Here is a 12,042-nt window from a genome sequence, read left to right on the forward strand (position 1 = left end):
GATATTTTATTTCCATTTTGTGTCTTCTTCCAGCTATTTTGAGCCTCTTTATGTAGTTTTGCATATTTGTACAGTCATTTCTCTCTTTCAATGGTTAAGTTGATCATTCTGCCTTTTTAGATTCACAGCTTTACATCTGGTTTTTGGAGCGTTGTGTCACTTTGTGGTCATTTTGAATCTTTGTCTCATTTTCATCTGGTTTTCTTGTTGTTTGTGTCATTTGGACCATTACTTTGCCAGTTTTGTGCCTTTTAAGAGTCATATTGTGCGTCTCCAGGGTCACTTTGGCGTTCCCATATAGATTATTTTGTCCTTTTAAGATAATTTGTGTCACTTTGAGATTAGTTTGTATGTATATTTCTTCATTTTCTATGACTTTGGGACGTCTCTTTGGTGGTCTGATGTTGTCTTATCGTTGTCTGCACGTCTTTACGTGTCTGTTTATGCTCTGAGTGTCAATATTTGATGGTTTGTGTCTGTTTTTAGCCATTTTCATGTTGGCTGTAATACCATGTCTTTTATAGGGCATTTCTGTCTATTATTGTTAATTTTGTGTATTTTATTACCATTGCGGGGCTGTTTTAGTGTCATTTTGTGTCCTGTTGTGCCAATATGGCACCTCAGTGTTGTTTCTGTGGCATTTTAAGGTAATTTTATGTCTCTTTGATGGTGTTTTATATCTATTTCTGTCCATTTTCTTGTCTCTGTGTGGCTGTTTGGTAATTTAATCCAGCTTTAAAGCTGTATGTTGGTCTGTACGGTCAATACGGCAATTTTGTAGTCAACATGTGGCCATTCGGCGTGTCTCCTTTAATGCCAGTCCTCCTAAAATTAGTTTTTAGTTCATTGTTCAATGATTTTGTGTCATTTACATGAAGAAAATCAGAAGATTTTATATCGAGAGTTGACCTTCGAAAGGGGTTTTGTTCGATTAGGTGCATTTTTCTTTTGCGTTTTTCTTAAAATCTCTCGCTCAGCAGTTCGTACTGAAACCAAACTTTCACGTTTTACTCCTCAGCATAACCTTTAGATTTTAGCAGCGGGGCGTTCTCATGTTTCATTCATAGCTTACTTTATGTAACCGAGTATGAATGCCAGATCTTGGAGGAACCCACTGATGTTGGCGAGCTGATCATCATCATATGGACCTGTAAGTCTGTATTTTGTGTAATTGAAGTAAAACGGACTGGATCTCGTTGGGTCTTAATGCGGAGCTGCAAGTGTTGTTGTTGTCGAGGAAACGTCTCCTCTCTGGTATTTTTGGATCGGGGGCTCATTAAGGCGTTGGCGCCGCACCGGGCGACACTGGGCCGGCGTGTGCGTGCGGCGGCTCGCTCTGAGTCAGCGCGGCCGACCCGTCTGCTCCACTGAGCCGCGCTCGCCACGGGCCAGAGCTTATGAAACGCTGTCAGGATGAATGTGGCGGCGAGACGTCAGCTTTCCTGGTGTGTGATTCCCGGGGAATATGGAGGGGAAAGGAGCCGCTTCCTGTTTGTTTGTGCTTGTGTCTGAGCTTCAGCAGCTTCTGCAGGTAAACACTGGGGGGGGGTCGCCTGAGGTCACGGGCTGCTCCGCAACCACAGCTCAGCAAATATGCTGCATCCAATCCATGTTTACTGGTCACAGTGTTGGTCACATTCACCCATTCATAGCAAATCCTTCTCTGCAGGCGTTTCTGTGTCGTTTCACTGCAGTTTATCCACATCTGTATTTGCTCCACATCTGGTAAAAAAATGTAAGATTACTATTTTGTCCAGATGTTTTAAATTAATCTAAAGCAGGTTTAAACACAACCTGCTAAAAAGATCCCTCAATGAGTAGATCATATTTATTCTAATTTTTATGAAGTTGTGATGTAGCTTTTTTTGCACTTTTCTTATTTGAAAACACACAGAAGAGTTTGAGTTTGTCTTTTAAACATTTTCTGTATTTCTAGTGTCCAAGGCAAAGACTTTTATGCTGTATCACCAGAGGGTTTCAGTTTGTTTACGTTGCGCTCATGTCTAGTTTCAGAAAATGGATTTCAGGTTGCTTTTAGGTTTTTTTTCGTTTGAGCTGAAATTTGAAAATCAGTTCATTTCAGATCAGCGTTTCCACATTTTTGTATTTTTTATAAAGTGCAATAAAAAAGTTCTATTTTTGTCTTTATTTGAAATGTAGAATTGCATCAGTTTAGCAGGGAGCTGCTGGTGTAAGAGAAGAGATCTTGAAGTTTTTCTGCATATGTCAGAAGCAGCAAAATTCAGTTTTAAAAATGGAATCTTTAGTGGAAATTTAAAAGAAAACTGCATCATTTTTGTAAATGTTTAGTTTTAATTGGTCGTGTTTAACTGGAAATCTTCAGTTTTGGACACCATGAGCTGCATCTTCGATCATAAAAATGATCCCAGCTGAAAAATGTTGATCGTCCAACTCTTTAGAGAAAGTTTTCTGTCTCAAAATGTAGCTTTGCTGTCGTTTTCAGAGTCTTTCTTCACCTCCTGTGCCCCCCTCCTCTCACTGATAACCTCCTCCGCCTCTCCGCAGGAGATAAAGAAGGACGGGAAGCGTGATGGAGGACAGGCCGGCATGATGAGGTCCGAGCTGTCCAACGGCCGGGCCAGCCCCGTGTCCGACCCCAGCGTGCGACCGGGCAGGAAAGGTGGGGCTCGTCATGTGTTCACCAGGTAGTGCAGGTAGCCGGGCTCAGACACAGATCCTATTAGAGTGACGAGGCTGGGGGGGGGATTTAGGTCAAGGTCTGTTTACCACGCATTCACAATCTACACATGGTGTGCAGAGTCACTGTCAGCACAGGGAGAAAGCTGCTGTGTCTGGATCAGAGTCTGATGCTGCAGCATTTCCACATGATTAGTAATGTTTCTGGTTAAAAAGAAAAAAACTACAAAGAGAGATGCAAACTGACAGCAGACATTAAAAAATGCATCGAAAAGGCCTGCTCAATATATGCCATAAACCCATAATGACGCTAAATTACTCCAAAAACTTGGAAAATATCTGCAGAAATGTGGATAAAAATTGTGTAATGACACCAGAAACATTCAGGACTAATGATGCAAAATAATCAACGAAGATACGAACAGATACAAAACGATATCCAGCATGAACAAATGCAAAATAACATTAAAGAGATCTGAAACGCTTCCAAAAATAGTGATTGAAAGGCATGCAAATATACTGACAGATGTGAAATAACTGTAAGCAGAAACAAAATCATCACAAAAAGTGTAAAATTACCTTATAAACCTGCTAACATTTCTGAATCATGATGATCATGATGTAAAAGAAAGAAGTAGAGATGTATAATGACCTCAAAGAGAGACTTTTGTGAATAAATGCCAGATGCTGAATGACCTTAAAGACATGAAAAGTGGTTTAAACATGCAAAGTTCGTCTGAAAAGTGCAAAATCGAATACAGGGTGATGCCAAATGCCTCGGCTAGAAGGAGTATAACTTATACTCCTTCTAGCTCTTTTATAAAGATGCAGAAATCTGAAGCCATAAAGAAGGAATAACAACTAAAAAGTAAAGAAAAACTACCAGGAGACATAAATTGGCCACAAGAGGGAAAAAGTCAGAGAACTTCAGTTAAAGTGGCAAAATGACCATGAAGAGACTTGGTGATGCCTGTCAGAGGACTGCAGGGATCACAGATATCTCCACATGACATTAAACGAGCATAAAAATGGTTCAAAGCAGCGAGAATGAGACATTAAACAGGCATAAAAGACGACAAAGAGCAGTGAAATGACCATAAAGAGGCGCAAATGGCCCACAAAGCCTCTCAGTGGAAAGGTTCCTGCTCTGGGCGTCTTTGCCTGGCATGACTGCACAGACACACAAAGAAGAGGAGCAGAGCCCCCCTGTGGCGGGAGCAGGAACTGCAGCCTCACGGCGCACAGCCCCCCAGTGGCGGAAGCAGGAACTGCAGCCTCACAGCTCACAGCCCCAGCTGGGGTGAGGACTGTGAGTCAGGAGTGAAGAGCAGAGATGATGAATGATGGCAAATGAGTTCATCACAAAACACCGCCAGGCCGGCCGGACGTGTCCACCGTCTCTGCTGGGTCAACTGCCCACAAACAGGGAGGTCAGAGGTCAAGAAGAATGAATAGACCACTTAAACACGTAACATATCTAAATAGATTGACAGTGATGGGGATGATGATGAAGAAGAATAAATAGAAAACTATTACGAAAAACATATTTGAATTAAAAAACATTATTACTGATATCATCAACAACGATGTATTATTAAAAATATGTCGGGGATCCATCCTTTAAACTGCAATTGGACTTCATTTTTCCCAAATTCCGTGCCGCTGCCAAGTATAGAAGATTTAATTTTTGTTTACATTTTGAGGAAATTCATAGCATCTTTGTGTGTGTGTGTGTGTGTGTGTGTGTGTGTGTGTGTGTGTGTGTGTGTGACAGGCGAGCAGATCCGGAAGCGGAGATGCAAGGCTGCGTTCAGCTACGTTCCTCAGCATGAAGACGAGCTGGAGTTGAAGATCGGAGACGTCATCGAGGTCATCGCCGAGGTGAGTGAACACTTTTTTTTTCATTTTCCTCTGGACCTTTTGCAACATTGTCCAAATTTACAGCACAGACACAAATAAACTATTTTTCATGCCATAAATCAGTAATATGCTTCATGGCGCCTGGTTGCATTAATTTGTTTGCTCGACAATATTTCAAGTGAAAGCCCGTTTACATGGCAATGTTTTAAAAATGACGTCTGTTGAAGAAACATTAATAAAAAATATAATTAGCATGCAAGGCCACAGGTTGGCACTGGTTGTTGTTTCAGTATTGATACCAAACACTCATGCATGCAGAGAACAATATGCTATTCACATGAAGTATTGATGCTTTTTCCTAACTTTGATTAGAAAGTGAAGACATCAGAAAGTGTTCAGGACATGTTGAGTTTGAATACAAGAAGCAAAATCTGTCATTTCGCGAGTGTTTTTCTATTTTCAGACTCCATGTTAGCTGTTGAAATGTTTAACAGTTGCTTTGAGCTTCATCTCTTGTTTCTTCTTCCAGGTGGAGGAGGGCTGGTGGGAGGGGGTTCTCAACGGGAAGACGGGAATGTTTCCGTCCAATTTCACCAGGGAGATCCAGAAGGAGTCGGACACGCCCAGTTTGGACACGCCCACCTCGCAGGAGGAGCGCCACGCCCGCAGCAGTGAGCCTCCATTCTAAACACTCCTTTAAAATGGAGCAGTTTCACTCTGATTGCAGTGAATTCTTCAATATTCCCTGTGTGTGTGTGTGTGTTCGTGTGTGTGTGTAGGTAAAGACAGCCCAGGCAGTGAGAGTGACGGAGGAGACAGTCGATCAGAGACGGGGTCTGAAATCCAGCCCAAGAAGGTAAATAATCCACAACTGAATCATACCAATAAAGGATTTATGTGCTCTGTAACTTCAGATTGACATCACCAGTACGATGTGGGGGACTGGGTGGAGGCTTTTTCATACATGGATGAAGCAAAACACTGATTTTAACACTGACTCTTAGGCTCTGTTTTAAATCACAATGTTATCCTGTAAAAGCGTAAAACCTTCGCAGCAGTTTGTGGTCTGTTTCCACAACAAAATGGCTCAGAGCCACTGAAAACTCAGCCTGTACAAGACTCTCCCTCTCCGTGGAAATGAGGGAAAACCCGATTTTCAGAAATGCTCTGTGGAAATGCAACTTTCCAAAAATGCTCCATCTCTCTGTAAATGGTAAAAAATGCAACTTTTGAGAGTTGAGTCCTCCTAATAGCAATCCAACTTGGCCACCTGTCTACGGATGTCTGTGAACTCCCATTGTTGTAGTTTATAAGGGATTGTTCTCTGCAGCATGTTTGTGTGTGTGGTGTCATTACAAAACAAAGAAACAGCGCCAACCCATGGCCCGTCATGGTAACTACATTGTTTTCCGTTAAATCATTTCCAAACACTGCCATGAAAACGTGCAACTTTTCTGAAATGAAAACATAACATAACTTTTCAAGTCCAAACGCATAGTTTTCAACAGTTCCTGCGTAAATCACCTGCAAAACAGAGCAGTCTGTTTTCATCTGCATGCAATTCAGCTTTCCTTTCATTCTGGATTTTTGTGAATTTGGCCGCACGTGTTTAATCTTGATATGTTCTTTGAATTATCATAAATTTAGAAAAAAAAAATTAATTTTCCCACTTTCGTATTGCCTCACTGATATTAAGAATTTACACAACTTATGCCACATGAAAATAAATACTGACCAGATTCAATATAAAATATGTGCTTAATTGTAATGAAAAGTGAAACGTCCTGATGATTCTATTTTTAAAGAGAAAACACGAAGTGAAAAGAGGATGTCTCACCGCCGTAGTTCATTTACATCCCTCGAGGCTCCTCTTCCTGCGTCGCAGCGGCAGCAAAACTCGCTGAAAACTGAATCTAAGAAAAGATCCGTCTCGGTTCCTGCAGCAGCGACGCAGACGAGGAGCCGCGGTCGTTTCTGCTCGTCCTGCAGGGTCACTTTCAGCCGCAGACTCTTCGTTTACCGGAGGTCACGTCGGGGGCAAATGGAAGTTGCAGATTTAGCAATATTTTGGCAACAGTTGTTCACGTCTGCGACGCAGACAGACACAAGCAGATTAGAATGCAGCAGGTCCAGACTTCAAACAGGAACAACGCTGAATTTAACACTAACCGAAGACGTAAAACTCCTTTTAACTTTACATTCTCTGATAAACTCAGATGCAGATTAATGAATTTTGATGGATTATAAAGACCTTTTTCCACTTTTATGTACATATAAGGAAATAAACAGAGAGCATCTGTTTTTTTCTTTTGAATTAATGTGTGTTTTTGAACATCTCTTTAGATCAGAGGAATCGGCTTCGGGGATATCTTCAAAGATCAGGCCATCAAACTCCGACCTCGCTCCATGGACTTGGACTCTGAGGCTGACAAGGTGAGTCACACACACACACACACACACACACACACACACACACACACACACACACACACACACACACACACACACACACCAGTGCTCATCATGGTGATTGAGTGGATGGATGCGAGCTCACACACGAAGGCACGACGGATTTCCGGTGAAAAAGCAAAACTTTCTGTTGCATTTTGGGTGTGTGTTTAGACGACAGCGGTGCTTGGAGTCACTGAAAATGCAACTTCTTGAAAGCGGCTCGCAAGGTGGAGCTTTCCGAAAACGATCGGCCTCTTTAAACTGCGTCGTTTTCAGAACATTGCAGCATAAAAATACAAAAACGCAAAAACAATGCATTTCCACTTGAAACACAGAGGACCTAGAAGCACATTCCTGATGTTTCTTCAACTGTAAAGATTGAAACTTCAATTAAACGAACGATAAATGTTACAACACCAAGCATTTGGATCTCAACAAACTAATTCAAAGACCGCATAAGTCTTACTTTTGAACGCTACAAAGAAGGTCAAACAGGACGTCTCATGCACTCACACACACACACACACACACACACACACACGCTCAATTCGCACATACACCTTCTTTATTCATACATTTTTTAATACTATGATCATTGTGCTGTGAGCAGGCAGGGAAGGAAGTCCCAGCTGGGGCTCCTCCTCTTCTTCTGCTTCAGTTTTACAGCGCAGGACGTGGTTTCATGTTCACACAACCACACACACACACACACACACACATCCTGCAGGGATTTGACTAGTAAAGCAGAAGTGAGAACGAGAGAGAGAGAGAGGAGGGGAGGGGAGGTAATGCAGATTTTCACTGACGTCCACACTCACATCTCAGTGTGGCCGGAGACCAGAGGAGGACGGTAGGCTGCGCTTCTCTCCGCTCGGCTCTCTCTAGAGGAATCTAAGCTGCTGTACCTGCCGCCACGAGGGTTTGAGGATTACTCAGCGCTCTGCTGACTCCTTTCAGTCAGGGATTTATCCGGTTTCTGCAGTCAGAGGTCTGTTAATCACTGAGGTGGCAGCTCCTGGAAATCTGAGCATTTGTGAGAGTTCTAGAGTCTGTGAGGGTTCAGTCGTATGTCAGGGTTTGGGAATCTCTCATGGTCAAGAGTTAGGGAGAGTTGGGAGAGTTTGTCAGAGCTGCAGAAAGTGTGAGGTTCAGAATAAGGAGGCGTTCAAGAACTTGTGGGAGATGTTGCGCATGTGAGAGTCATAGATTTTTTTTTAATAAGAGTCCGAGAATTCGCCAGAGTTGTAGAACGAGTGACAGTTTCAAGCATTTGTGGGAGTTCTGGAATCTCTCTGAGTTCTAAGCTGTCGCAGTAACAATTCGTGAGGTTTGTAAGGTTTGCGGAACTTTCGAGAGTTGTTGAGTCTTTCAGAAGTTAAGAAATCTGCCAGAGTTCCAGGTTTTGTCAGAATTCAAAACTTGCTCAACACTTCATTTCCAAGTTGTACCGACGGCATTAAAGGCTCACTTCCTCTTCCTGTGGAGGTTTTTCTGTGTGAAGCTGCTACCAAGGCTGACGTCTCAGACGTTCCGTCTGCTCGGAGGACGATGGAAGAGTTTCTGGTTCATTAACGTGGATTTTTTTTGACTTTGTGTCGCAGTAAATGCAGACTGATGGAAGATACACATCCTTTTAGTGGTTTTCTCAGAGTCACATTGTTCTTCTGAAGTGAATCATTCAGGATCTGAATCATGATCATGATCATTACAGCAGCTCCGGTCGTATTGTCTGATAAACGGAAGCATTAAAAGGCTGCTTCACACTTTCCTGATGCCGTTTCTGGACTCTGTGCCAGCATTTCATTGTAATTTTTAACATTTCAAAGTCCAATAACAACACTGAAATCGGCAAATTTGCGGAAGTAGCAGAATTTTAGTGAACCCAAACTGGTTTATTAGCTGTAATTGCTAATTTGTGCTCTTCCTATGTTGAAGTATCTGTAATTACTGAAGTGTAATGAATCACATTTTAAATTGCTCTCCCTGAAATTACTTCCCCACTTTTGATCAGAACTACATTTATGCCGAGTTTTAAACTACAATCAAACTAAAGCCTCTCGATGTGCTTCTTATGTATTTTAATAGTTAATTGTGGTGTGTCTCCTCTAAAACAACCAACATGTTTTATAGATATTTATACTTCGGTTCATTAAATCTTAATAGAAAAAAAAAAACAATCTAAGGCTTGATCGAGAGTATAAACACCATGTATTTACACATTCATAGTTTTTTAAGTTATTTGAAACATTTTTCACTGAGTTTCAATAAAACATCCTGCTATAATCATATGTATTATTGGTTTTTGACAATACTTCATGTTTGGCGTCGTTATCAGTCAGAAGAAGCAGTGAAAGGTCGTCGTCATGAGTAGAAGTGCAGAGTTTTTGGAGCTCATGAGGTCAGTTTGGTCCGTGAAGGCAGTGAATCAGTGTGTGAAAACCTGCATACTGGGCGACGGAGCCTCCTGCAGACGTGTGTGTACGTGTGTGTGTGTGTGTGTGTGTGTGTGTGTGTGTGTGTGTGTGTGTGTGTGGAGGATGTTTGTCAGCCTGTCCCGCTGTGTGGCAGGCTGTTATGCTGCTTTATGGCGAGCCCGGAGTCTCTGCTCCCTAATGAGGAGCTCCGGAGGAGGTACAGAGGGGGAGCGTCTCTGTCCGGCTGAGTCACGGCAGAACTTCACTCAACTTTGCTGCTACTGTTTTATTCAAATCTGACACCTGGTGAGTTTTTTTTTCTCCTGTAGGGAGGAGTGTTTGAGGAGTGTTTGCTGTTTTTCCCTTGTTTTTTCTCCCTCGCCGTGACTCAAAGTCACCGTGGCGTCGGATCAGCTGAGTTTACAGTTTAAAATAAGTCCTTTCGGTCTGAGCGCTGACTCATGATCCACCTCAGAGACGCCTCCTCTGCAGAAGGGCAGCGTGAGGGATTCACTCCAAAAACATCATGAATAATTGATTCGCCGCATAAAATATGCATGTCTCTGCTCAAGTTTTGACTAATTTCTCATTCTGAGCGTGTTTGAGGGGTAATTTAGTTGCAAAATAACCTAATGTTGTTATTGATTTGCCGTGAAACAAATTTGCTCTGTAAGTTTAGTTTTTAAACGTTTCCTTCGACTTGACAGACATATTTTATCCTTATAAAGGTCTGGATCCAAGTGCTTTCAGGTCAGACGAATAGAAAAACACATCAATTTATCCTAAATTCAATTATAGTAGCTTTGAATAAAATTCAAATGAAAATTAAATAAGTTATGTCACCTTTCAGAGAGAACAGTGTAAAATAAAAAGACAGAATATATATTTTGAAAAAAATAGAACAATAATAGGGTATTATAGATCCAATGTCAGGTCTTAAGGTTTCAAATATACTTCCTTTACACACACAAACTGATGCGTGTGTATGTATGTTGTTAGTCAAGACATCCAGTAGGGGGCAGTGCAGGTTGTTGGGGTCATATGGGACGACATGTGAAATAAGTATTTGTGCGGCATTTAAAGTTTTGTCTTTGGTTATAGCGTCTTCGGTTACTTTCTACAGTCTTTCCTTGCAGAGATCCAACATTTCCGATGTTTTTTCTGTTTCTTCCTTCTTCTTTCTTCCTCTGGTCACACGAGAGCGATTCTGCTCAACACTGCCTCCTCTGGTCAGCAGTGGTGTTACTCTGCTTGCTCAGCTCGTTGGATACCAGTCAAATTCCTTTAATAAATAACTGACGTATATTCATCCAGCGTTTATTTGAACGACGAAAAGTTACTGCACAAATACAAAATGCTGAAATCTTTCCTGTGATCAGTTTACGAGCTCTGAAAAGTCTGAATTGGTAGCGATGGCGCTCGGCTCCACGTGGGGGGGAGGAGGGCGGGAGGGGGAGGAGGCGGGGCGGTTTCCCCACGGCCGGCCTGAACAGAGCAGTGTGTGTGAGCGCGCGTGTGTGTGTGTGTGTGCAAGGGGACAAACCGGCTGCTGTGAGTGTGTGTTTTCCTGTGGAAGAGCCACAGCGGCTCCACAAACACGGCTCGGGGATCCACTCCAGCCGGGGGAACAAGAGGCGCTTTAACTGCCCCGACCCGGGCAAATCGTCTCCTCTCCTGAGGCTTCAAACTGCTCTCCAGAGTTCAGCAAGTCAGCAACTGCTTTTCATTTCCAGGAGATAATTTTGTAGAAAAAGGTGGAGGGAGAAAATGGTTAAATTTGGACCTTATCCGTGCTTCTCCGTTCACACCGACTTCTTTCTTCAGACCACACACTGCACTCAGGTCCCATTTACACGACAACATTATCTTTGTGTTTTTTGCCTCAGAAAAGTTTTGCGTTTGCACTTAAAACGATGTAGTTTGGTTCTGATTTTATTTATTAAAGCCTCTATATTGATCAGTGTTTTTATGTGTTGCACATTTATGAAGGCAGTTAACCCTTTATGGGACTGTAACTGACAATTTCTGCATTTCTTCTTTCTCCTTTTCAAAGTAAATAAGGTCCATTAAATCATATATTTCTATGTATTTGACTAAAACATGAGACGCTATAACAGATGAATGTAGTTTATAGTGAAAAAGATTCATTAAAACAAAGTACAAAGCAACCCTGATTTCCACTGTCCAAATACAAGACTCTTACTGTCAAACCTACATTAATACATTATTTTCAACGTGACAGAAGAGTCATTCGCACCAAAATCTCATCTTCAAGATGTCCAACATCAATAAACATTTTTCACTGAACATTCCACCGAGACTGTCTGCATGAGAATAGGCAGGATTGGAAAATGTTTGCTCAGCTGTTCCGGTAGCTTCCATCCCAGGATCTAATCCAGAAACTATGAAATCCACTTTTTGTTGAAATTGAGTGCGAGTGTAGGGAGCTGGCTTCATGTTGGACTGATCGTGTGTGTGTCTGTCTGTCAGGTCAGCGAGGGGAAGAGCGCCACAGTGGAGAACATGAAGACTGAACCCGACAGCAGAGCTAAAGGTGAGAGGGGAAAAAGAAAGATGTATCTGATATTAATATTGCAATTATGGCTGATATTTACCGATGTCAATACTGGTATGAAAACAAGTTTCTATGATGATTATG

The 12,042-nt window shown here is 42.1% G+C and overlaps 1 protein-coding gene across 1 annotated transcript in view; it reads left to right on the plus strand.

Moving 5' to 3' along the window:
• Positions 1-12,042, plus strand: part of sh3kbp1 (SH3-domain kinase binding protein 1) — a 35,421-nt gene that overhangs the window by 11,701 nt on the left and 11,678 nt on the right. Inside the window, exons 3-8 of the mRNA XM_030099630.1 lie at positions 2,527-2,641; positions 4,433-4,539; positions 5,048-5,189; positions 5,298-5,374; positions 6,862-6,951; positions 11,874-11,937. Coding sequence (XP_029955490.1) covers positions 2,527-2,641; positions 4,433-4,539; positions 5,048-5,189; positions 5,298-5,374; positions 6,862-6,951; positions 11,874-11,937 — 595 coding nt within the window. The remainder of the gene's footprint in view (positions 1-2,526; positions 2,642-4,432; positions 4,540-5,047; positions 5,190-5,297; positions 5,375-6,861; positions 6,952-11,873; positions 11,938-12,042) is intronic.

This window comes from Salarias fasciatus, chromosome 9 (genome assembly GCF_902148845.1).
Source record: "Salarias fasciatus chromosome 9, fSalaFa1.1, whole genome shotgun sequence".
NCBI classification, from domain to species: domain Eukaryota; kingdom Metazoa; phylum Chordata; class Actinopteri; order Blenniiformes; family Blenniidae; genus Salarias; species Salarias fasciatus.